General features: G+C 42.5%; 2 protein-coding genes across 3 annotated transcripts in view; one reads left to right on the top strand and one right to left on the bottom strand.

The window, feature by feature from the left end:
• Positions 1-611: 611 nt before the first annotated feature.
• On the bottom strand, positions 612-7,632 carry klhl42 (kelch-like family, member 42). The gene is made up of 3 exons (XM_061983676.2): positions 6,450-7,632; positions 3,932-4,125; positions 612-3,875 (listed from the first exon to the last, which is right to left on the bottom strand). Exons 1-3 carry the CDS (start codon positions 7,211-7,213, stop codon positions 3,427-3,429), a joined length of 1,407 nt encoding a protein of 468 aa, XP_061839660.1. The 5' UTR covers positions 7,214-7,632; the 3' UTR covers positions 612-3,426.
• A 2,512-nt stretch (positions 7,633-10,144) lies between these two features.
• Positions 10,145-25,385, top strand: part of LOC133621564 (endosome/lysosome-associated apoptosis and autophagy regulator family member 2-like) — a 39,459-nt gene continuing 24,218 nt past the window's right edge. Inside the window, exons 1-8 of one of the 2 annotated variants that reach the window (XM_061983669.1) lie at positions 10,145-10,628; positions 16,270-16,390; positions 21,908-22,097; positions 22,167-22,314; positions 22,382-22,471; positions 24,534-24,639; positions 24,712-24,861; positions 25,006-25,094. In XM_061983669.1, the coding sequence (XP_061839653.1) occupies positions 10,524-10,628; positions 16,270-16,390; positions 21,908-22,097; positions 22,167-22,314; positions 22,382-22,471; positions 24,534-24,639; positions 24,712-24,861; positions 25,006-25,094 (999 nt within the window). In that variant the 5' untranslated portion in view covers positions 10,145-10,523. The remainder of the gene's footprint in view (positions 10,629-16,269; positions 16,391-21,907; positions 22,098-22,166; positions 22,315-22,381; positions 22,472-24,533; positions 24,640-24,711; positions 24,862-25,005; positions 25,095-25,385) is intronic. The other variant, XM_061983671.1, reaches the window with a different exon arrangement.

Here is a 25,385-nt window from a genome sequence, read left to right as displayed (position 1 = left end):
AAATGTGGAAACGGTGGAAGTTTGAAAAATGGCCAATTCATTTTAATGGCAAAAATGTCCTGGAAAACCAGGAATTCTGGAAAATCTGGGAATTTTTGGAATTTGTCAAGGGAAAGACTGCCATTCCCGAAGAGGCTGAACAGTTTGAAGGTGGAATGGTTTGAATCGGATACAAAATTTGGAAATGGTGGAAGTTTGAAAAATGGCCAATTAATTTTCAATGGGAAAGATGTCCTGGAAAACCAGGAATTCTGGAAAATCTGGGAATTTGTCAAGGGAAAGCCCGCCATTCCCGAAGAGGTTGAACAGTTTGAAGGTGAAATGGTTTGAATTGGTTGAAGAATGTGTAAATGGTGGAAGTTTGAAAAATGGCCAATTCATTTTGAATGCAAAAAATGTCCTGGAAAACCAGGAATTCTGGAAAATCTGGGATTTTTTGGAATTTGTCAAGGGAAAGCCTGCGATTACCGAAGAGGCTGAACAGTTTGAAGGTGGAATGGTTTGAATTGGTTGAAAAATGTGGAAATGGTAGAAAGTTTGAAAAATGGCCAATTCATTTTGAATGCAAAAAATGTCCTGGAAAACCAAGAATTCTGGAAAATCTGGGAATTTTTGGAATTAGTCAAGGGAAAGACCGCCATTCCCGAAGAGGCTGAACAGTTTGAAGTTGGAATGGTTTGAATCGGTTGAAAAATGTGGAAATGGTGGAAGTTTGAAAAATGGCCAATTCATTTTGAATGGAAAAAATGTCCTGGAAAACCAGGAATTCTGGAAAATCTGGGAATTTTTGGAATTTGTCAAGGGAAAGCCCGCCATTCTCAAAGAGGCTGAACAGTTTGAAGTTGGAAGGGTTTGAATCGGATAAAAAATGTGGAAATGGTGGAAGTTTGAAAAATGGCCAATTCATTTTGAATGGGAAAAATGTCCTGGAAAACCAGGAATTATGGAAAATCTGGGAATTTTTGGAATTAGTCAAGAGAAAGCCCGCCATTCCCGAAGAGGCTGAACAGTTTGAAGGTGGAATGGCTTGAATCGGATAAAAAATTTGGAAATGGTGGAAGTTTGAAAAATGGCCAATTAATTTTCAATGGGAAAAATGTCCTGGAAAACCAGGAATTCTGGAAAATCTGGGAATTTGTCAAGGGAAAGCCCGCCATTCCCGAAGAGGCTGAACAGTTTGAAGTTGGAATGGTTTGAATCGGTTGAAAAATGTGGAAATGGTGGAAGTTTGAAAAATGGCCAATTCATTTTGAATGGGAAAAATGTCCTGGAAAACCGGGAATTCTGGGAAATCTGGGAATTTTTGGAATTTGTCAAGGGAAAGCCTGCCATTCCCAAAGAGGCTGAACAGTTTGAAGTTGCAATGGTTTGAATCGGTTGAAAAATGTGGAAATGGTGGAAGTTTGAAAAAAGGCCAATTCATTTTGAATGGGAAAAATGTCCTGGAAAACCAGGAATTCTGGAAAATCTGGGAATTTTTGGAAATAGTCAAGGGAAAGCCTGCCATTCCCGAAGAGGCTGAACAGTTTGAAGTTGGAATGGTTTGAATCGGTTGAAAAATGTGGAAATGGTGGAAGTTTGAAAAATGTCCAATTCATTTTGAATAGAAAAAATGTCCTGGAAAACCAGGAATTCTGGAAAATCTGGGAATTTTTGGAATTAGTCAAGGGAAAGCCCGCCATTCCCGAAGAGGCTAAACAGTTTGAAGTTGGAATGGTTTGAATCGGTTGAAAAATGTGGAAATGGTGGAAGTTTGAAAAATGTCCAATTCATTTTGAATAGAAAAAATGTCCTGGAAAACCAGAAATTCTGGGAAATCTGGGAATTTTTGGAATTTGTCAAGGGAAAGCCCGCCATTCCCGAAGAGGTTGAACAGTTTGAAGGTGAAATGGTTTGAATCGGTTGAAGAATGTGGAAATGGTGGAAGTTTGAAAAATGGCCAATTCATTTTGAATGCAAAAAATGTCCTGGAAAACCAGGAATTCTGGAAAATCTGGGATTTTTTGGAATTTGTCAAGGGAAAGCCTGCGATTACCGAAGAGGCTGAACAGTTTGAAGGTGGAATGGTTTGAATTGGTTGAAAAATGTGGAAATGGTAGAAAGTTTGAAAAATGGCCAATTCATTTTGAATGGAAAACATGTCCTGGAAAACCAGGAATTCTGGAAAATCTGGGAATTTTTGGAATTTGTCAAGGGAAAGCCCGCCATTCTCAAAGAGGCTGAACAGTTTGAAGTTGGAATGGTTTGAATCGGATAAAACATTTGGAAATGGTGGAAGTTTGAAAAATGGCCAATTCATTTTGAATGCAAAAAATGTCCTGGAAAACCAAGAATTCTGGAAAATCTGGGAATTTTTGGAATTAGTCAAGGGAAAGCCCGCCATTCCCGAAGAGGCTGAACAGTTTGAAGTTGGAATGGTTTGAATCGGTTGAAAAATATGGAAATGGTGGAAGTTTGAAAAAAGGTCAATTCATTTTGAATGGAAAAAATGTCCTGGAAAACCAGGAATTCTGGAAAATCTGGGAATTTTTGGAATTAGTCAAGGAAAAGCCCGCCATTCCCGAAGAGGCTAACAGTTTGAAGTTGGAAGGGTTTGAATCGGATAAAAAATGTGGAAATGGTGGAAGTTTGAAAAAAGGCCAATTCATTTTGAATAGAAAAAATGTCCTGGAAAATCTGGGAATTTTTGGAATTAGTCAAGGGAAAGCCCGCCATTCCTGAAGAGGCTGAACAGTTTGAAGTTGGAATGGTTTGAATCGGTTGAAAAATGTGGAAATGGTGGAAGTTTGAAAAATGTCCAATTCATTTAATAGAAAAAATGTCCAGGAAAACCAGGAATTCTGGAAAATCTGGGAATTTTTGGAATTAGTCAATGGAAAGCCTGCCATTCCCGAAGAGGCTGAACAGTTTGAAGTTGGAATGGTTTGAATCGGTTGAAAAATGTGGAAATGGTGGAAGTTTGAAAAAAGGCCAATTCATTTTGAATGGGAAAAATGTCCTGGAAAACCAGGAATTCTGGAAAATCTGGGAATTTGTCAAGGGAAAGCCCGCCATTCCCGAAGAGGCTGAACAGTTTGAAGTTGGAATGGTTTGAATCGGGTGAAACATGTGGAAGGTGGAGCCTGCCAAAATCTGGAGAAGAAGAAGAAATAGATGAATTTTGGTGTAGAAAAGCAAATGTGTGAATGTTTGGACACAATGGTTGATGGGTAAAACCAAAACGGTTTTCCTATATTTAGACTTTTGCATGGTAGAATGTTGCTTTATTTTAGGCACAGAGAATCCAATCGATGCCAAAGCAACGAGAGTCATGCTGAAGAAGTTAGTTTGCTTTGGAGTGCTACATACGAGCTGCAAGCCCGCCACCCGCTGGCCTGTGTTGACACTGCACTGTCCCGCCTCGTGTTCCCTGCAGTTCTCCCTCCGTCAGAGCACGTCGGGGAGGTAAAGCGAGCACAGCAGCATGTTCTGTCCCAGCACCGCGAAGCGCCTGACGGCCTCCCAGGCGTCGGAGAAGATGTTGTACTTGAGGAAGACGCGGTGCTCCAAGCTGGTGATCAGGCCCACGTCGCGGCCCATCATGTAGATGCCGTCGTTGTGCGACGCGCAGGTCAGATTCAGACCCGACTTGGACGTGTTCTCCTTCAAGAGGAGCCACTCGCCCGTGGTCACGTTGTAGGACTGCACGGTGAGCACGTCCTCCGTCTGGCTGAGACGCTGCTGCTGGTGCCCCAGTTGGTGCGTGTAGCCCCCCACCAGGTAGATGATGTCCTCCACCGAGAGCATCTGCTGTTTGCGCACATGCACCGAGCTCGGTCGGAACGCCGCCCAAGTGTCGGAGGCGGGGCAGTAGCGGAGGAGTTTGGTGTTCCTGTCTGAGAGATGGACAGTGTCACCTTTGGGATTTCGCCGCAAGACAAAAAGCGCCCACCTCGTGCGGTGTATCCACCCATGATGTAGATCATCCCCTGGCACTCGCAGGCGGAGAACTCGGACAGCGGGTCGGGCATTGAAGTCACACAAGTCCAGAAGTCGTTCTCGGGGCTGTAACACTCCACCGTTCCCAAACACTGACCCCCCACCGCGTAGAGCTTCCCCTGGACCGCCAGCAGCTTGAAGTTGGACCTGAACAAAAGCACAGAGCACAGGTGAGTGACACTTGAAGCGCTGATGGATGGCAAGATGACCGTATTTCTCGCACTGTAAGGCGCACTTCAAATCCTTTCATGTTCTCAAAACTCCACAGTGCGCCTTATAACCCGCTGCGCCTAATGTACGGAATCATCTAACATAATAGTGTGAGAGTCCAGTCCATAGTGGATCTAGCATAATAGTGAGAGTCCAGTCCAAAGTGGATCTAACATAATAGTGAGAGTCCAGTCCATAGTGGATCTAACATAATAGTGAGAGTCCAGTCAATAGTGGATCTAACATAATAGTGAGAGTCCAGTCCATAGTGGATCTAACATAATAGTGAGAGTCCAGTCCATAGTGGATCTAACATAATAGTGAGAGTCCAGTCCATAGTGGATCTAACATAATAGTGAGAGTCCAGTCAATAGTGGATCTAACATAATAGTGAGAGTCCAGTCCATAGTGGATCTAACATAATAGTGAGAGTCCAGTCCATAGTGGATCTAACATAATAGTGAGAGTCCAGTCCATAGTGGATCTAACATAATAGTGAGAGTCCAGTCCATAGTGGATCTAACATAATAGTGAGAGTCCAGTCCATAGTGGATCTAACATAATAGTGAGAGTCCAGTCCATAGTGGATCTAACATAATAGTGTGAGAGTCCAGTCCAAAGTGGATCTAACATAATAGTGTGAGAGTCCAGTCCATAGTGTATCTAACATAATAGTGTGAGAGTCCAGTCCATAGTGGATCTAACATAATAGTGAGAGTCCAGTCCATAGTGGATCTAACATAATAGTGAGAGTCCAGTCCATAGTTGATCTAACATAATAGTGAGAGTCCAGTCCATAGTGGATCTAACATAATAGTGAGAGTCCAGTCTATAGTGGATCTAACATAATAGTGTGAGAGTCCAGTCCATGGTGGATCTAACATAATAGTGAGAGTCCAGTCCATAGTGGACCTAACATAATAGTGTGAGAGTCCAGTCCATGGTGGATCTAACATAATAGTGAGAGTCCAGTCCATAGTGGATCTAACATAATAGTGAGAGTCCAGTCCATAGTGGATCTAGCATAATAGTGAGAGTCCAGTCCATAGTGGATCTAGCATAATAGTGAGAGTCCAGTCCATAGTGGATCTAACATAATAGTGAGAGTCCAGTCCATAGTGGATCTAGCATAATAGTGAGAGTCCAGTCCATAGTGGATCTAACATAATAGTGAGAGTCCAGTCCATAGTGGATCTAACATAATATTGTGAGAGTTCAGTCCATAGTAGATCTAACATAATAGTGAGAGTCCAGTCCATAGTGGATCCAACATAATAGTGAGAGTCCAGTCCATAGTGAATCCAGCATAATAGTGAGAGTCCAGTCCATAGTGGATCTAACATAATAGTGAGAGTCCAGTCCATAGTGGATCTAACATAATATTGTGAGAGTCCAGTCCATAGTGGATCTAACATAATAGTGAGAGTCCAGTCCATAGTGTATCTAACATAATAGTGTGAGAGTCCAGTCCATAGTGGATCTAACATAATAGTGTGAGAGTCCAGTCCATAGTGGATCTAACATAATAGTGTGAGAGTCCAGTCCATAGTGGATCTAGCATAATAGTGAGAGTCCAGTCCATAGTGGATCTAACATAATAGTGTGATAGTCCAGTCCATAGTGGATCTAACATAATAGTGAGAGTCCAGTCCATAGTGGATCTAGCATAATAGTGAGAGTCAAGTCCATAGTGGATCTAACATAATAGTGTGAGAGTCCAGTCCATAGTGGATCTAACATAATAGTGTGAGAGTCCAGTCCATAGTGGATCTAACATAATAGTGAGAGTCCAGTCCATAGTGGATCTAACATAATAGTGTGAGAGTCCAGTCCATAGTGGATCTAACATAATAGTGTGAGAGTCCAGTCCATGGTGGATCTAACATAATAGTGAGAGTCTAGTCCATAGTGTATCTAACATAATAGTGAGAGGCCAGTCCATAGTGGATCTAGCATAATAGTGTGAGAGTCCAGTCCATGGTGGATCTACATAATAGTGAGAGTCCAGTCCATAGTGGATCTAGCATAATAGTGAGAGTCCAGTCCATAGTGGATCTAACATAATAGTGTGAGAGTCCAGTCCATGGTGGATCTAGCATAATAGTGAGAGTCCAGTCCATAGTGGATCTAACATAATAGTGAGAGTCCAGTCCATAGTGGATCTAACATAATAGTGAGAGTCCAGTCCATAGTGGATCTAACATAATATTGTGAGAGTCCAGTCCATAGTGGATCTAACATAATAGTGAGAGTACTGGTACCTTTTTTGGTTGAGCGGCGCCACCTGGTTCCACTCGTTCCTGCAGGGGTTGTAGCAGTGCACAGCGGAGATCTCCTGGCTGGTGGTCCTGTAACCCCCGACGACGAAGAGGTAGTTGTCCAGGACGGCCGAGCCGTAGCCTCTGACGTTGATCATGTCCGGAGGCAAGTTGTTGGCCAAAGGCTTCCAGCGCCGCTCCGCCTCGCCGTACCTCAGCATGGACCAGGGCTCGTCGTGGTCCAGCACGTCCATGCAGAGGTAGGAGAAGTCGCCGATGACCACCAGGGTGGAGCTGCCCTTCATGCGCATCTCCCTCACCTGCTCCCTGACGGCGCAGGGCAGGCGGCCGAACTCGGGCCGCCTCATCATGGGGTGATAGTGGCAGCTCATGTACTTGAGGCAGGCGCGGTGCAGCTCGTGCGTGCCGTAGACCTCCGAGAGGCCGTAGAGGTCCACGCAGTTGTCCAGGCGGATCTCGGCGGAGAGGAGCTTCAGGATGGAGGTGACCTGGAGGAAGGACGCGGTCTCGATCAAATCCTCCAGGGTCTCGTTGGCAACCTCCACCTTGGAGGTGTTGATGAAGTCCAGGACCAGCTCCAGGCCGGGGACGCTGAGGCCCCGCAGCTGCACGGAGTCCTCCGTGGACTCCCTCATGCCGGAGCTGTACAGCGCCCGGAAGTAGTCGCTCTTCTCGATCAGCTTCTTCTTGTCCACCTCGTAGATCTTGTCCTCCATGACAATAGCGATCATCTGGTCTGATGACATGTTGGAACAAGTTTAGAGTGTTTACTCTTACCCTCGCTGTTTTTTGTTGTTGTTGTTTACATGCCACCGCAGGGCAGCAGTCCTTATATGGTCATGTTCGGCCCAGAGCAGCAGTTCATATATGGTCATGTCCGGCCCACAGGTCGACATGGAGCAACTTTCATTCAGCTAACCAGCTAACAACAGTGACCAAGAGCAAACTTCCACGCGTTAACATCACCCAAGAGTTTTCCTAAATAACTCGTCCAATGATCACGGATGTTTTCCCCCAGATGGGAGATATTCAGACATCGGTGTTGGGGAATTTCCGCGTCCTGGGCTGAGCTGTCCAAAAACCTGGGCTGTTTTGGTTGTCTTCTTCGTGGCTTCTTGTGCTGCTGCCGCTGCTGCTATCTGGTGGCAGAAGCGCGTTACTGCGCCTGATCCGGTTTGACTGGTTGCGTGAATATTGCGGCGTTCTTTTTTAGGTCATAAGGTGAACCAGGAAAAAGTGGCTAGAAAGTGATTTTCGTTCCCACGTCTGGGCAATACTCTTTTTTTGCATTTTTGCATAAACAATGCCATTGTGGACATTAGGTTAAAAGTTCTCCGCAAAATATCCGGGCGGTTTTTTTTTAGAGCCATAAATGTTATAAAAATAGGAATGACAAAAAAAACGAAAATCTTTTCATTCTGGAAACAGAATCTCTCTCACAAATTGACATTAATACATATACCTAACATTTGAGACAAGTATTTTAGCATTGGTATACTTTAATTTGAATTTGAACCATGAAACATACAAAAAAAATGAAAAAACACTTCAAAATAAGTGAATCGCAACCTGTACACTTGAACATACACATGGTACATTTTGCTAAACAATGATTTTTTTATACATTAAAAATGTCAGTAGATACTGTGTTATAAGAGGTAGTAAAAAATAAAACAAAATAAAGAACACGTAGGCCCAAAAAGGCTGACATCAATCAAAATATAGAATAATGCAGAAGATTTGTCACCGATTCTGTTCATAACTTTTATGGACAGAATTTCTAGGTGCAGTCAAGGCGTTGAGGGGATCTGGTTTGGTGGCTGCAGGATTAGGTCTCTGCTTTTTGCAGATGATGTGGTCCTGATGGCTTCATCTGGCCAGGATCTTCAGCTCTCACTGAATCGGTTCGCAGCCGAGTGTGAAGCGACTGGGATGAGAATCAGCACCTCCAAGTCCGAGTCCATGGTTCTCGCCCGGAAAAGGGTGGAGTGCTATCTCTGGGTTGGGGAGGAGATCTTGCCCCAAATGGAGGAGTTCAAGTACCTCGGAGTCTTGTTCACGAGTGAGGGAAGAGTGGATGGTGAGATCGACAGGCGGATCGGTGCGGCGTCTTCAGTAATGCGGACGCTGTATCGATCCGTTGTGGTGAAGAAGGAGCTGAGCCGGAAGGCAAAGCTCTCAATTTACCGGTCGATCTACGTTCCCATCCTCACCTATGGTCATGAGCTTTGGGTTATGACCGAAAGGACAAGATCACGGGTACAAGCGGCCGAAATGAGTTTCCTCCGCCGGGTGGCGGGGCTCTCCCTTAGAGATAGGGTGAGAAGCTCTGCCATCCGGGGGGAGCTCAAAGTAAAGCCGCTGCTCCTCCACATGGAGAGGAGCCAGATGAGGTGGTTCGGGCATCTGGTCAGGATGCCACCCGAACGCCTCCCTAGGGAGGTGTTTAGGGCACGTCCGACCGGTAGGAGGCCGCGGGGAAGACCCAGGACACGTTGGGAAGACTATGTCTCCCGGCTGGCCTGGGAACGCCTCGGGGTCCCACAGGAAGAGCTGGACGAAGTGGCTGGGGAGAGGGAAGTCTGGGCTTCCCTGCTTAGGCTGCTGCCCCCGCGACCCGACCTCGGATAAGCGGAAGAAGATGGATGGATGGATGGACAACAAAAAGTGCATTACAGTTTAGAATCTGTACACAATATGGTACAAAACAATATTTACATGAACAAAACAATGTGTTGATGTCACAGCAGGTCTTGGGTATTTTTTTAAATATTTTTTTATTATTATTTTTGTCTTAACTTTGCACATTGTTAAAGCCATATCTCAAGAATTCTTTGATAGATTTTCCTCAAATTTGGCACAAACTCAAACTATGATTATTATAACTTTTTTAAGGTCAAGTGCACTGTAACCTCACATTCTATTTTTAAAGTATTTAACTTAAGTAACAAAAAAAAAGAAATAGGAAAATACTCTGAGGGATTTTTCTCAAATAGGGCAAAAACTACAATTTTTATTAGAGAACTAACCGATTAAGTGTGACTTTGCGTATTCTGAAGGAGGGATACATTGTTCATCTCTTAGCTATCACTATCATCAGAGCCATTTCCCCTCTCGCTCATCCACACGAAACCACTAGAACAGGGGTCGGCAACACAAAATGCTGAAAGAGCCATATTGGACCAAAAATACAAAAAAAAAATCTGTCTGGAGCCGCAAAAAATTAAAAGCCATATTACATACAGATAGTGTCATGAGATATAAATTGAATTAAGAGGACTTAAAGGAAACTAAATGACCTCAAATATACCTACAAATGAGGAATAATGATGCAATATGTACATATAGCTAGCCTAAATGGCATGTTAGCATCGATTAGCTTGCAGTCATGCAGTGACCAAATATGCCTGATTATCACTCCACACAAGTCAATAACATCAACAAAGCTCACCTTTGTGCATTTACACACAATGTTAAAAGTTTGGTGGACAAAATGAGACAGAAAAAGAAGTGGCATAAAACACGTGTTAGAAAGTCGGAGAAAGTTATAAATATAAACAAACTATGGTGAATTCAAGGACCGCCAAAATTAGTAGGACAAAACGGCGCTCACCAAATACTCGAATCAGTGAAGCACGTTTAATACAAACAGTGTGCTTTATAACAATTAGGGAGGTTTGTGTCATGTTTGTCCTCCTACAGAAACCAAATTAAAACAAAAAAAAAATAATTCCCTTCATCTTTTTCCATTTTTCATACATTTTTGAAAAAGCTCCAGAGAGCCACTAGGGCGGCGCTAAAGAGCTGCATGCGGCTCTAGAGCCGCGGGTTGCCGACCCGTGCACTAGAAAAAGCAGCACCAACCAGATTTGTATTTCCTCAGAGGTCGTTACGCCGGAAGTTTGTTTTATTTTGAAAACAGGAACTGACACGTGTGCATAAGTGAGGGCTTGACTGGCGGTGTGTGAGTGACAGGCGCATCGATGATCCGCACTCCGCGCACACTCTCCGGCTACAGGCGGCGGGACAGCGGGCCGTTCGTGATCCGAGTGTAGGATGTGGGAGCCGGCGTGGGCCTCCTGGTTCCCCCGCTGCTTGGTGCTCGTCATCGCCGCTCAGAGGGCGTCTAGCGAGGACTCCGCACCGCGGCGATGTGATGAGGTGAGCGCGCCTCTTATTATGTGTTAAATATAAACGCGTATATTTCCATTATGTTGTTTAATTATCAATTTATCCAGCCGAGCAGCCAAATTGTTTGAATTAGTCCAATCTTATCTACCGTTTTCTCAGACATTCTGATCGTTTTTACCGGTAAACTGGTTGTTTATGACGAACACAAAAGACGCTCCACACTGAAGCGGTCTACAGGATTCTTTAAGCCTCCATGCATCCACCTCATGCCGGCCTTAGGGGCCAGCACTACCCGGCCAGGAGCAGTCCAGACCCGGCTGCTCTGACAAAGACATGGGAGGTGCATATTTTAAATAATATGTTTATTCGCTGGTTCTGGCATTTTTATTTACAAACAACATGATGCTACAAATCTACTTTACAAAAGAGAAGTGTGGGATACTTCTCTTGTTGCCTTTTTTTGTATTTGATTTCATCAAATGGATTTATATTATTATTTGGTGCAGGAGGGGATAGAAAGAGGGAAAAAAGGAAGGCAGAGGGGGAAATTGTGGGGACGAGAGAGAGACGACAACAACAACAAACACAACAACAACAATAGAACAACATCAGCAAATAGGATAAGTACAAACATGATGGTAAAAGTGATAGCAAATAAGCAGTTAGTGAAATAAATAATACATAAATGACAATGAGCATTATTACACTACAAATGGAGCAATACAATTACCAATAGAAATTGGCTATTGATAATGAACAATACCAATAATTACCTCTATTATCAACAATACAGTTGTTCAAATGCAACAATACATATATCTAATGATAACTTGAAATACAAAAGAATGCAGATATATGGAGGGGAAGAAAGAGAAGCAGACTATATCAGTGACGTGCGGTGAGGTTGATGGCTGGTGAGGCACTGACTTCATCACAGTCAGATTTACAAACATATGAACCCTAAAGAGTATCTTATTCACCATTTGATTGGCAGCAGTTAACGGGTTATGTTTAAAAGCTCATACCAGCATTCTTCCCTGCTTGGCACTCAGCATCAAGGCTTGGAATTGGGGGTTAAATCACCAAAAATGATTCCCAGGCGTGGCGCCGCTGCTGCCCACTGCTCCCCTCACCTCCCAGGGGGTGATCAAGGGGATGGGTCAAATGCAGAGGACAAATTTCATTACACCTAGTGTGTGTGTGACAATCATTGGTACTTTAACTTAACTTTAACTTTACACATACAAACTGTAGCACACAAAAAAGCTCATTTAATAAAAAAAAAACGTTATTATGGTCTTACCTGTACTTAGAAATTAAGTCCATGCGCCGCAACTAAAGCCCTCACTTAAACTTTCCACGTGCAAGATTGAATCTATTTAAAAAAGTGTAACCGAGGGTTTATAAATGTCGCCTATACTGTATGAAACTACAAAATAACAAACACGGCGGCTCCAGTTTACACCAGGACCACTTTATTTACCTTCTTTCAAAAACCTCTGCAACGTGACATCACTTCCGCTCTTAGCGCCTTCAAAATAAGAGCTCAAGGCATATACTGTATAACAGCGCATAACAGGAACTTAACATCACAAAGAGGAAAGCCCATGAAAATAGGTTACAAAAGTTATTTAATAAGAAGCCAAAAAGTGCAAAAACAATAATGTTCGTGTTGGAGGAGTTGTGAACTAGGTACACGTGCAGTCTGCAGGTGTACCTAATGTTGTGTCCCTGCAGTCATTCACAACTCCTCCAACACCAACATTATTGTTTTTGCACTTTTTGGCTTCTTATGAAATAATTTTTTTAAATAGATTCAATCTTGCACGTGGAAAGTTTAAGTGTGGGCTTTAGTTGATATAACAATTCTACGGCGGAGGTGCAGGAGGCGAGCCTCAGCCAGTGCGTCTTTTGCAGCCGTTTTATGATCGCTCAGCACAAGAAATACTTTACACACATACAGTTGTTGACAAAATACACTGTACATTATATACCTCAGCTAACTAAACTATGGAAATGTATAATATAATTCAAATAGCAATACGGTCTCACTGCACAGCAGGCCAGCAGTTAGCCGAGTCCGGAATCCATGTTGAGGCACTGAGTGACGTGCCTCAACTGGCTGCTGTTCACCGCACCGTCTCTTCTCAGTATTTGAACGGCAAATGTGAAAATTCAGCGATTTTGAATAAAAATAATCTAAAACTGGTGAAGTTAAATGGAAAATAACTTTATAGTATAATCACTGGATACATATAACAATTTTATTTTATTTTTTTCTTTTTACATTTTTTTTCTTTCCCCGCCTCACCTGCCTCTAGTGACTGCACGTCACTGTAGGTACCTATGTATGTATGAATAACTGTGTGTATGTGAGTATATCTGGTATTTGTATGTATAATATATATGCAGTGCTGTTTTTAAATGGCCGCAAGCAGGGGCGCCGAAAAGGGGGGGTAAAGGAGACGGATTCTAGGGGCCCATGATGGAGGGGGGCCCAGAGAGGCCCCTAATGATGATGAAATTATAATACAGAAAAAATAATGACACTGTGTTGGGGGCCCTGTAAAGATTCTTTTCATGGGGCCCAAAATCCCTAGCGGCGCCCCTGGCCGCAAGTCTTGAACTATAGAAAGTATTTCAATGGTCGACATCTGCGCTTTTGAGTGTTATAGGAGTTATTACGGTAATCTACGACACAGCAGCTCAGATCAGGAACAAAGCAGAGTGGGCGGGGCTTGTTTTCAGAGCAGCCAGCCCGAAAACGCATGTGTCAGAAACAGATGCGAATGCCGATTTTTACGTGATAATATATCATATTGTAGATGTTTATTACCCTTTTGCATTCATATTTTGCTGTTTTTTTACATTTTTGTTGTGATTTGCTTGATTGTAAAAGATACACAACTATGGAGGAGCTGGTCTGATAAGTAAAATATGTTCATATGTTGTTAATATTCAGTGTTTTATTGTTCATAGTTAATATTGTGAATCCCACTTTCTTTATTTTCATGTACATTTTGGGTGTCCCATTCAGTGAAAAACTAAAATTCCATTCTGTTTTCTTGAGGTGGTCTGTCATAACTTTTTTAGAACTCTATGGGACATTGTGACTTTTGGTATTAGTGTTCCTGGGAAAAAAAGGGACCCAAACAGCTAAATGTGTATATATCATTTAAAGTTAAAGTACCACTGATAGTCACACACATACACTAGGCGTGGTGAAATTAACCTCTGCGTTTGACCCATCCCCTTGTGCCACCCCCTGGGAGGTGAGGGGAGGAGTGAGCAGCAGCGGTGGCCACGCTTGGGACTCATTTTGGTGATTTAACCCCCAATTCCAACCCTCGATGCTGATTGCCAAGAAGGCAGGTAATGGCTCCCGTTTTTATAGTCATTGGTATGACTTGGCCGGGGTTTGAACTCTCAGGGCGGACACTCTAACCCAGGGGTCGGCAACTCGCGGCTCTAGAGCCGCCCTAGTGGCTCTCTGGAGCTTTTTCAAAAATGTATGAAAAATGGAAAAAGATGAGGGGAAAAACATATATTTTTTGTTTTAATATGGTTTCTGTAGGAGGACAAACATGACACAAACCTCCCTAATTGTTATAAAGCACACTGTTTATATTAAACATGCTTCACTGATTCGAGTATTTGGCGAGCGCCGTTTTGTCCTACTAATTTTGGCGGTCCTTGAACTCACCGTAGTTTGTTTACATGTATAACTTTCTCCGACTTTCTAGGACGTGTTTTATGCATACTTGCCAACCCTCCCGAATTTTCCGGGAGACTCCCGAAATTCAGCACCTCTCCCGAAAACCTCCCGGGACAAATATTCTCCCGAAAATCTCCCGATTTTCAGCCGGAGCTGAGTGAGGACAGCCTTTTTTCACTACGGGATGACAACAGGGTGACAAGAACTAAATCATCCAGACAAGAGATAAATTGTATTATTATGTTTATCTTACCTAAAAATAAATATATTTATTAATAAAAAAATTAAAAAATCAAAAATCAATATTTACTATATTTTGCTAAAAACATCAACATTTATTGTATTTTTATTTGTATTTTTTCTGACTCCTTATTGCATCCAGGCATTAGAATTATACATTAAAGTAAACATATTTGAAATAATTAATTTTAAATTATCATAATAATTCATTTAAAATGACCATATTTAATTATTAAAATAATTGCTTGTTTATCAACAACTTTAGCATTTTATTCATTACATTTTGAAGCTCTCAGAAGCCAAGTTATGTTATATTCCTTAAGATTTATTTATGCAAGTTTGAAATATCAATTATCTAAACACAGTTTTGCTTGCATGTTTTCAGGATGTGTATATATATATATATATATATATATATATATATATATATATATATATATATATATGAAATACTTGACTTGGTGAATTCTAGCTGTCAATATACTCCTCCCCTCTTAACCACGCCCCCAACCACGCCCTGCCCCACCCCCGACCACGCCCCTACCCCCCACCTCCCGAAATCGGAGGTCTCAAGGTTGGCAAGTATGGTTTTATGCCACTTCTTTTTCTGTCTCATTTTGTCCACCAAACTTTTAACGTTGTGCATGAATGCACAAAGGTGAGTTTTGTTGATGTTATTGACTTGTTGGAGTGCTAATCAGACATATTTGGTCACTGCATGACTGCAAGCTATTCGATGCTAACATGCTATTTAGGCTAGCTATATGTACATATTGCATCATTATGCCTCATCTGTAGGTATATTTGAGGTCATTTAGTTTCCTTTAAGTCATCTTAATTCAATGTATATCTTATGACACACTATCTGTATGTAATATGGCTTTTAATTTTTTGCGGCTCCAGGCAGATTTGTTTTTGTATTTTTGTTCCAATATGGTTCTTTCAACATTTTGGCTTGCCGACCCCTGCTCTAACCACAGGGCCACTGAGTAAACACACATTGGCCCCCCAGACGCATTTTTTTCTCTCAATGTGGCCCCCCGAGTCAAAATATTTGCACAGCTCTGCTATAGACTACTACATTATTTGCAGGCTAGCTGCTCGTGCTAAGCTAAGCTAAACATCCCTATTTGATCTATTGTTTGTGCATTTTGTTTCATTCCCATTCCTCTTTGTGCAATCTCCTGCACTGCCTTTTTTTTTATTATCCCCCTTCCTCTCATCCGTCGCCATGACAACCGGCGTGAGTCATCCGGGAGACCAGCAGACCACATTATCCTTATCGGTTTCACCTTTTATTGTCCTTTCTTGTGCAAACACGGCAGGTGTTTCGCGGCTACGCGGTTGGCGTTGCTGGGGGTTGTCTCGCGGGCAGGTCACGTGACGAGGCAAGGGTGGGTTTTGTGTATCTCCCCGGGGGAGGTGATCGGTATCTGTGGAGCGTTTTGTCCATATGAGACACAGCAAAACGTCAACAAGAGCACTCTGGGGAATGATTGAGCATTAGGGTCATGCTGTGGAAGTTAGCATTAGCGTATCACCCCCCCCCCCCCCCCCCCCCGGCAAAAACGTGCATTAAACAAATGCCCTTTATGGCCCATTAGTGCTGGGGATGGTTGGTTGCCACGGCGATCAGGGTCACCCCATCACAGTCGTCCATTAATGGCTCCGCATGTTTTCTGGTGACAGCATTAACGATGTCCGTTCCTCCTACAGACGGACTACATCTACCAGTACACAGAGTGCGACACCACCGGGTCACGATGGCGGGTTGCCATCCCACTCAGTCCGGGCTCCTGCTCCGACCTACCACCCCCCAGCAGAGGAATGGACTGCTGTGAGTACCACCTGCGATCAATACCACTATGGACTGGACTCTCACTATTATGTTAGATCCACTATGGACTGGACTCTCACTATTATGTTAGATCCACTATGGACTGGACTCTCACACTATTATGTTAGATCCACTATGGACTGGACTCTCACTATTATGTTAGATCCACTATGGACTGGACTCTCACTATTATGTTAGATCCACTATGGACTGGACTCTCACAATATTATGTTAGATCCACTATGGACTGGACTCTCACTATTATGTTAGATCCACTATGGACTGGACTCTCACTATTATGTTAGATCCACTATGGACTGGACTCTCACTATTATGTTAGATCCACTATGGACTGGACTCTCACAATATTATGTTAGATCCACTATGGACTGGACTCTCACTATTATGTTAGATCCACTATGGACTGGACTCTCACAATATTATGTTAGATCCACTATGGACTGGACTCTCACTATTATGTTAGATCCACTATGGACTGGACTCTCACAATATTATGTTAGATCCACTATGGACTGGACTCTCACTATTATGTTAGATCCACTATGGACTGGACTCTCACACTATTATGTTAGATCCACTATGGACTGGACTCTCACTATTATGTTAGATCCACTATGGACTGGACTCTCACTATTATGTTAGATCCACTATGGCCTGGACTCTCACACTATTATGCTAGATCCACTATGGACTGGACTCTCACAATATTATGTTAGATCAACTATGGACTGGATTCTCACACTATTATGCCAGATCCACTATGGACTGGACTCTCTCACTATTATTTTAGATCCACTATGGACTGGACTCTCACACTATTATGTCAGATCCACTATGGACTGGACTCTCACACTATTATGTCAGATCCACTATAGACTGGACTCTCACACTATTATGTTAGATCCACTATGGACTGGACTCACACTATTATGTTAGATCCACTATGGACTGGACTCTCACACTATTATGTTAGATCCACTATAGACTGGACTCTCACACTATTATGTAAGATCCACTATGGACTGGACTCTCACAATATTATGTTAGATCAACTATGGACTGGACTCTCACTATTACCGTGTGTTAGATCCATAATGGACTGGACTCTCACACTATTATGTTAGATCCACTATGGACTGGACTCTCACTATTATGTTAGATCCACTATGGACTGGACTCTCACTATTATGTTAGATCCACTATGGACTGGACTCTCACTATTATGTTAGATCCACTATGGACTGGACTCTCTCACTATTATGTTAGATCCACTATGGACTGGACTCTCACACTATTACCGGTATGTTAGATCCACTATGGACTGGACTCTCACACTATTATGTTAGATCCACTATGGACTGGACTCTCACTATTATGTTAGATCCACTATGGACTGGACTCTCTCACTATTATGTTAGATCCACTATGGACTGGACTTTCACACTATTATGCTAGATCCACTATGGACTGGACTCTCTCACAATATTATGTTAGATCCACTATGGACTGGACTTTCACTATTATGTTAGATCCACTATGGACTGGACTCTCACAATATTATGCTAGATCCACTATGGACTGGACTCTCACAATATTATGCTAGATCCACTATGGACTGGACTCTCACTATTATGTTAGATCCACTACGGACTGGACTCTCACTATTATGCTAGATCCACTATGGACTGGACTCTCACTATTATGTTAGATCCACTATGGACTGGACTCTCACTATTATGTTAGATCCACTACGGACTGGACTCTCACTATTATGCTAGATCCACTATGGACTGGACTCTCACTATTATGTTAGATCCACTATGGACTGGACTCTCACACTATTATGTTAGATCCACTATGGACTGGACTCTCACACTATTATGTTAGATCCACTATGGACTGGACTCTCACACTATTATGTTAGATCCACTATGGACTGGACTCTCACACTATTATATTAGATCCACTATGGACTGGACTTTCTCACTATTATGTTCGATCCACTATGGATTGGACTCTCACTATTATGTTATATCCACTATGGACTGGACTCCCACAATATTATGCCAGATCCACTCGACGTCCATTGCACCGGTCCCCTCCAAGGTTTCTCATTGTCATCCCCTTGGGTTCCTTGCCCTGATGTGGGATCTGAGCCGAGGATGTCGTTGTGGCTTGTGCAGCCCTTTGAGACACTCGTGATTCAGGACTATATAAGTAAACATTGATGGATTGATTGATTTTTGAGCCTTCAACGTGATAATTGCTGGTTTGTTTGTCCGTTCATAATAAACTCCATTACAATGACACTCAGCAAAGGCGAGGTCAAGCGAACCAGATTTGGATCAGCACCACTACCAGATTTGCGTTTTGTTCACTGGAAACTCGCAAAAAGGTGTAAAAACAAGTTCTACTTCACTTGTATGAAACACGTGAAAGTGAAATCCTGCACCCACGCCTTTGTTTCAACATCTAATTAGTAGTTCTTTGTTGGCCTGTGCCACACCTCACCACAAAGGTAAACCAAAGTCATTGGGCTGTTTTTGTTTGTTTTATTTCTTAATTATACCTAAATTAATTGGATAGTACTTTAATGATCCTCGAGGGGAAATTACATTCTCAGCACATTACAGGGAGAGAGTGTTGACGTACAGTACAGGCCAAAAGTTTGGACACACCTTCTCATTCAATGTGACTATTTACATTGTAGATAGTCACTGAAGGCATCATAACTATAAATGAACACATGTGGAGTTATGTACTTATTAAAAAAAAGGTGACGTAACTGAAAACGTGTTTTATAATCTTGTTTCTTCAGAATAGCCACCCTTTGCTCTGATTACTGCTTTGCACACTCTTGGCATTCTCTCCGTGAGCGCCAAGAGGTAGTCACCTGAAATGGATTTCACTTCACAGGTGTGCCTTATCAGGGTTGATTAGTGGAATGTCTTGTTTTATCAATGGGGTTGGAAATAAAGAAAACACATTGAATGAGAAGGTGTGTCCGGACCTCTGGCCTGTACTTTATGTATAACCTAAAGTTACTCACATTAATGCAAAACACTTTCTCCGTACTTCTCCATGTTTGGTGCATTTTAGCTGCTTGATGTTTCTGATTTGATTACAAAACTTTAAGGAGGTCGCCAGGGAAAGAAACAAAGCAGAAGTCAAACTTTCACATGCTTTTAATATTCAATGTTTTATCGTTTATACTTCATATTGCATTGTCCTCAGCGTCTGATGTGGGTGTTTAAGGTGAAGTTATGTGTTGTTGTTCATTCAGTCAAAGTGTCGTCATCACCTGTTACACCCCTGGATGTCCTGGACACACCTTCTCATTCAATAGGTTTTCTTTATTTCCATGACTATTTACATTGTAGACTGTCACATCAAAACTATGAATGAAGACATGTGGAGTTATGTACTTTACAAACAAAATGACTGAAAACATGTTTTATATTCTAGTTTCTTCAAAGTAGCCACCCTTTGCTCCGATTACTGCTTTGCACACTCTTGGCATTCTCTCCATGAGCTTCAAGAGGTAGTCACCTGAAATGGTTTTCACTTCATAGGTGTGCTTGAGGCTCATCGAGAGAATGCCAAGAGTGTGCAAAATAACACTTGAGTTTGCACTGATTAAAGCAAGCTATAACAGACTGAATGAACAACAACACATAACTTCACCTTTAACACCCCCCCCCCACACACACACACACACACACATCAGACGCTGACGACAATGCAATATGAAGTACAAACGATAAAACATTGAATATTAAAATAATGTGAAAGTTTGAATGAATTGAAAGAGAAGGTGTGTCCAAACGTTTGGCCTGTACTGTATTGCAATGGGCAGCACGGTGGAAGAGGGGTTAGTGTATCTGCCTCACAATACGAAGGTCCTGAGTAGTCTTGGGTTCAATCCCGGGCTCGGGATCTTTCTGTGTGGAGTTTGCATGTTCTCCCCGTGACGATGTGGGTTCCCTCCGGGTACTCCGGCTTCCTCCCACCTCCAAAGACATGCACCTGGGGATAGGTTGATTGGCAACACTAAATTGGCCCTAGTGTGTGAATGTGAGTGTGAATGTTGTCTGTCTATCTGTGTTGGCCCTGCGATGAGGTGGCGACTTGTCCAGGGTGTACCCCGCCTTCCGCCCGATTGTAGCTGAGATAGGCTCCAGCGCCCCCCGCGACCCCAAAAGGGAATAAGCGGTAGAAAATGGATGGATGGATGTATTGCAATGGCTCTCAATTATTGCTTGTCAGGTTCAAACACTGATGACGTCTATTAAACAGACAAGAAGCAAGGAATCATGCAGAGACAAAGTTGAATTTTACTCATGAGGAGAGACGTATTGTGCTGTACACTCAGTTACAGTTCCAACCTACGCTCTAAGGTACAGTCCCACGTGCTCCTCTATTTATTCGGGAGGTCCCTGGTTACATCACTGAGGCTGCTTCTGAAGGAAGGGGGGTAATTTCAGCAGCCCCAGTTAGACACAATATATGATTATTCCGAAATGCAAATGTGCTGACACTCGTTATATCGCCCTGTCTCTGCTTTGTCTGCGCCAAGGTACTCGATGTTCGCCCTTGGCAGTCAGCAGGCCGGGTCTGGACACAAACACCAATATGAGACTGATTGATTGATTGATTGAAACTTTTATTAGTAGATTTCACAGTACAGTACATATACCGTACAATTGTCCACTAAATGGTAACACCCGAATAAGTTGTTCAACTTGTTTAAGTCGGGGTCCACTTAAATCAATTCATGGTACAAATATACTGTATACTATCAGCATAAGACAGTCATCACACAAGTTAATCATCAGAGTATATAAATGTAATTATTTACATGGGATGTGTGTGGGGGGGGGGTTAGGTTTGGTTGATATCAGCACTTCAGTCATCAACAATTGCATCATCAGAGAAATGGACATTGAAACAGTGTAGGTCTGACTTGGTAGGATATGTACAGCAAGTAGTGAACATAGTGAGTTCAGAAAGCATAAGAACAAGTATATACATTTGATTATTTACATTTGATTATTTACAATCCACGACCCGACCTCGGATAAGCGGAAGAAGATGGATGGATGGATGGATATTTACAATCCGGGGAGGTGTGATGTGGAGGGGGGAGGGTGTTAGTCTAGGGTTGAAGACGACTCACAATCCAAGATTGCAAGTTGTCCCTTTGCACAGATAGAAAAGTACAACTTCAGCACAATTGATAATAACTATAGCAACAGCCTTTAAGCATAAGAGTTGTGTGATAACTTAAACATAATTATCCTAACACCCGCCCCGGAATTGCAATGCTGTTGAAAACTTGATCGTGTTTGCTTATCCGAGTTTAACAACTCAATTTATAACAAAAAATGCAAAGTCTGTGCAATTCCCGAAACAGACACAAGTGCTGAGGTGTGTATTCTTATACTTGAGTACTAAATTCTTGCTTTTCACGACACTTCACTGCCCCCGTCTCTGCAGCCTTCTCCTGCTCAGCTGGAGAGTTTCTGGAGATGTCCACACAGTCGTGCACGCCGTGCGCTGCAGGCTCCTACTCGCTGGGCAGCGGCCTCCGCTTTGACCAGTGGGACTCCCTCCCGGGGGGCTTCATCAGCATCGCCAGCTTCCTGAACGCGCGGCAGCACGGCGACGACATCCAGGCGTGTAACAGGTGATGAAGGCACTTTGACGGTGGACAATTATGTCTGTCGTCGTCTGAGCGCCATTGTGCTCGCCGCAGCTCCATGTGGACGCCACAGGGGGTCTACCTGGAGTCCAACAGGGACGAGTGCACGGTGTCGCTGGTGTACGTGGTGCATCTGGAGAAGCAGGGCTCCGTGTCCTTCACCTACCAGTACCCTGACAACAACATCTTCTTTGAGTTCTACGTAAGCATCAACGCCAGCTCGCGCAGATCCAGCAGTTATTGTGGCGTAAACACGAGGGTGTGTTCAGGTCCAGAACGAGCAGTGCCAGGAGATGAGCCAGAGCGAGGAGCAGAAGTGGCTGAAGGTCACCAACAACGGAGAATGGGGCACTCATGAAGTGAGTGGATTGATTGATTGATTGAAACTTTTATTAGTAGATTGCACAGTACAGTACATATTCCGTACAATTGACCACTAAATGGTAACACCCGAATAAGTTTTTCAACTTGTTTAAGTCCACGTTAATCAATTCATGGTACTATTATATACTATCAGCATAATGGAACCCTCTGGAACCCTTATTTCGAACATGCATGCGGTTACAATATGATACATCAGATTTTTCCAGTTTATTATTCCAGCATGTCTGAAAAAGAGTAAGCAGAGCTTAATTAATCCTACCTCTTTTCGTTTCATAGCAATTTGCAACACATTTGTTTTTCCTCAGTAACACAACAGTGACTAAATAAATTAATATAAATAAATAACTGAATAAATTAGGGCTGTCAAAATTAACAAGTGAACTCATGTGATGAATCACAAAAAAATATCCCATTAACTGTCAGGTTCAAACACTGATGACATCTATTAAACAGGACAAGAAGCAAATAATCAAACAGAGACAGAATTCAATTTGGCTCAATTTTGAGGAGAAACGTCTGGTCTGTACTCTTGTACAGTTTCCAGCACGCTCTGACGAAAAAAGGTTTACGTCTCCTCTTTTATTTGGATATTCCCCGTTTACACAACAACATCTGTTTCTAAAGGAATGGGGGGTATGTGAACAGCCATTGCTTTCGGTCACATCAACACAAAAGAAAAAGATGCCCCGGGCTTGGGCTGGTCCTGGATCGAGCTTGGGCAAGTCTTGGATCACAATAGATAACCCCCTCCCGTCTCCTCCCATCGTACACAATGGAATTTTCCAAGCCTTTGGCTTGGTGCAACAAAGACAGCCTCTTGTCTGTTCATTGGGAACTCAGGGAACGGAAAGTTTTTTGATAATTTACAAACAATTTTTCTGACATTAACCATGTACCGTACACTAAAGCCAAAACAAAGCCTACTACTACACTGCAAAAAGTCAGTGTTCAAAAACAAGAAAAAAAAAATACAAAAATGAGGGGTATTTTATTTGAACTAAGCAAAATGATCTGCCAAGAGAACAAGAAAATGTGGCTTGTCAAGACTTTCCAAAACAAGTCAAATTAGCTAACTTCAATGAAACCAAAAAATACCTTAAAATAAGTATATTCTCACTAATAACAAGTGCACTTTTCTTGGTGGAAAACAAAATAGAGAACTTTTTGCTCAATATGTTGAACAATATTCTTAAATGAAGTAAATGCTAGTGCCATTATCTTGACATAATGATATTACATTTCTTGAAACCAGCAAACTTATACTAAAAACTAATTTATTGTTCTTAATGGAAAGGCAACAAGGCAAGCGCTTGTTACTCTCGGGGTCTCCTAGCCGCTCAGGAAAATCATATTGTCTAAAAATGCATTTTTCCTTGGATAACGTGACAGGTGAGCATCGGAACCTTGATTAGCCATTCAAATCTGTTTGTGTCAACTTTTGTGCATGTTATCAGATCAAAGTCACTGGGGTGTGTAAACTTTTGATCGGGGTCATTTGGGTACTTTCTTTTGTCATTTTGATTTAGAGTAAACACAGTTGTTTTGCCAATTTCACGCAACCATTAAGCATGAGTGGAAGAAAGGTTTTTGTGTTATCATTCATATTCTCTGAAGAATAGCTAAGAAATCATCAATTCTCCCCGGGTATGTAAACTTATGAGCACAACTGTAAGTTGGTGTATGACCTGAGTCTGATGACGCCGCTCCCAGTTTGTGGAACGCTCTCCCTGACCACCTGAGGGCACCACAGACTGTGGATGCTTTTAAAAAAGGCTTAAAAAACCCTTCTTTTTTAAATAAAAAAAAGGCCTTTTTTTAGATATATGCATACTAGTTTTAGCTATTTGGCTGTTCTAGTTTTTATTTTTATTTTTTATTATCTTTTTATTTTTATTTTTTTTAATACACTGTAGCACTTTCAGGGTGTTTACTCAATGTAAAGTGCTTTTTACAAATAAAATATATTATTATTATTATTATTACTTGCATTGATTGGAATCAAACAGAGATGATGTCGCTGACTGACTTGTCTTCTAGATCAGCCTGTGGGCCGGGACCAACATCTTGTACTGGAGAACCACAGGGATCCTGGTGAGCGGGAAGCGGGTCAAACCTGTTCTACTACGGGACATAAACATAGAAGGTATACCCTCCTGAAAAAAACCTCTAAAACGTCCAAAATGAAAGTCATTGGAGAGTTTTTTTGCGTTTCCAGGTGTCTCCTACGGGTCTGAGTGCTTTCCCTGCCGACCAGGCTGGTTCAGCCCCGCCGCTGGCTCCGCCTCCTGTCAGCCTTGTCCCAGCAACACCTTCTCCAGCAAGGGTTCTCCGTCATGTTCCCCGTGCCCGGAGAACCACTACTCGCGTACGCAAAGTTTCATATCCTTGATCCTCCAGGAAGTAGACAGCCTCATTTCTGCCTGGTCTTCCCGTTTAGCCACGGGCGGTAATTACACTCATTAAAAATGACAACATTCCAACTTTCCTCCTCCTTCTCGTCGCCGTCAAGAGGAAGGATGGGCCGAATGCAAGGTGAAACTGCCTTGTTCCGAGAAGGACTACTTCCAGATCCACACGGCGTGCGACAACGAAGGCAAGGTCGGCCCAGTTTGTGCAGCCACACACACACACACACACACACACACACACACACCTCCGAAAAATGCCTTCCTCTTTAGGACCACCCTTTCTAGATATATAAAGCTTTGTATTTACAACATTAATAATATATACATACTATGCATATATACAAAAGCCAAAAGCAGTGAAGTTGTCACGTTGTGTAAATGGTAAATAAAAAGAGAATACAACAACTTATATTCAATTGAATAGACTGCAAAGACAAGATATTTCATGTTCACACTGAGAAACTTCTTTTTTTTGTGCAAA

Source organism: Nerophis lumbriciformis, linkage group LG25 (assembly GCF_033978685.3).
Source record: "Nerophis lumbriciformis linkage group LG25, RoL_Nlum_v2.1, whole genome shotgun sequence".
NCBI classification, from domain to species: Eukaryota; Metazoa; Chordata; class Actinopteri; order Syngnathiformes; family Syngnathidae; genus Nerophis; species Nerophis lumbriciformis.
The sequence above is the reverse complement of the archived record's forward strand: the minus strand, read 5'-3'. Positions and strand labels throughout refer to the sequence as shown.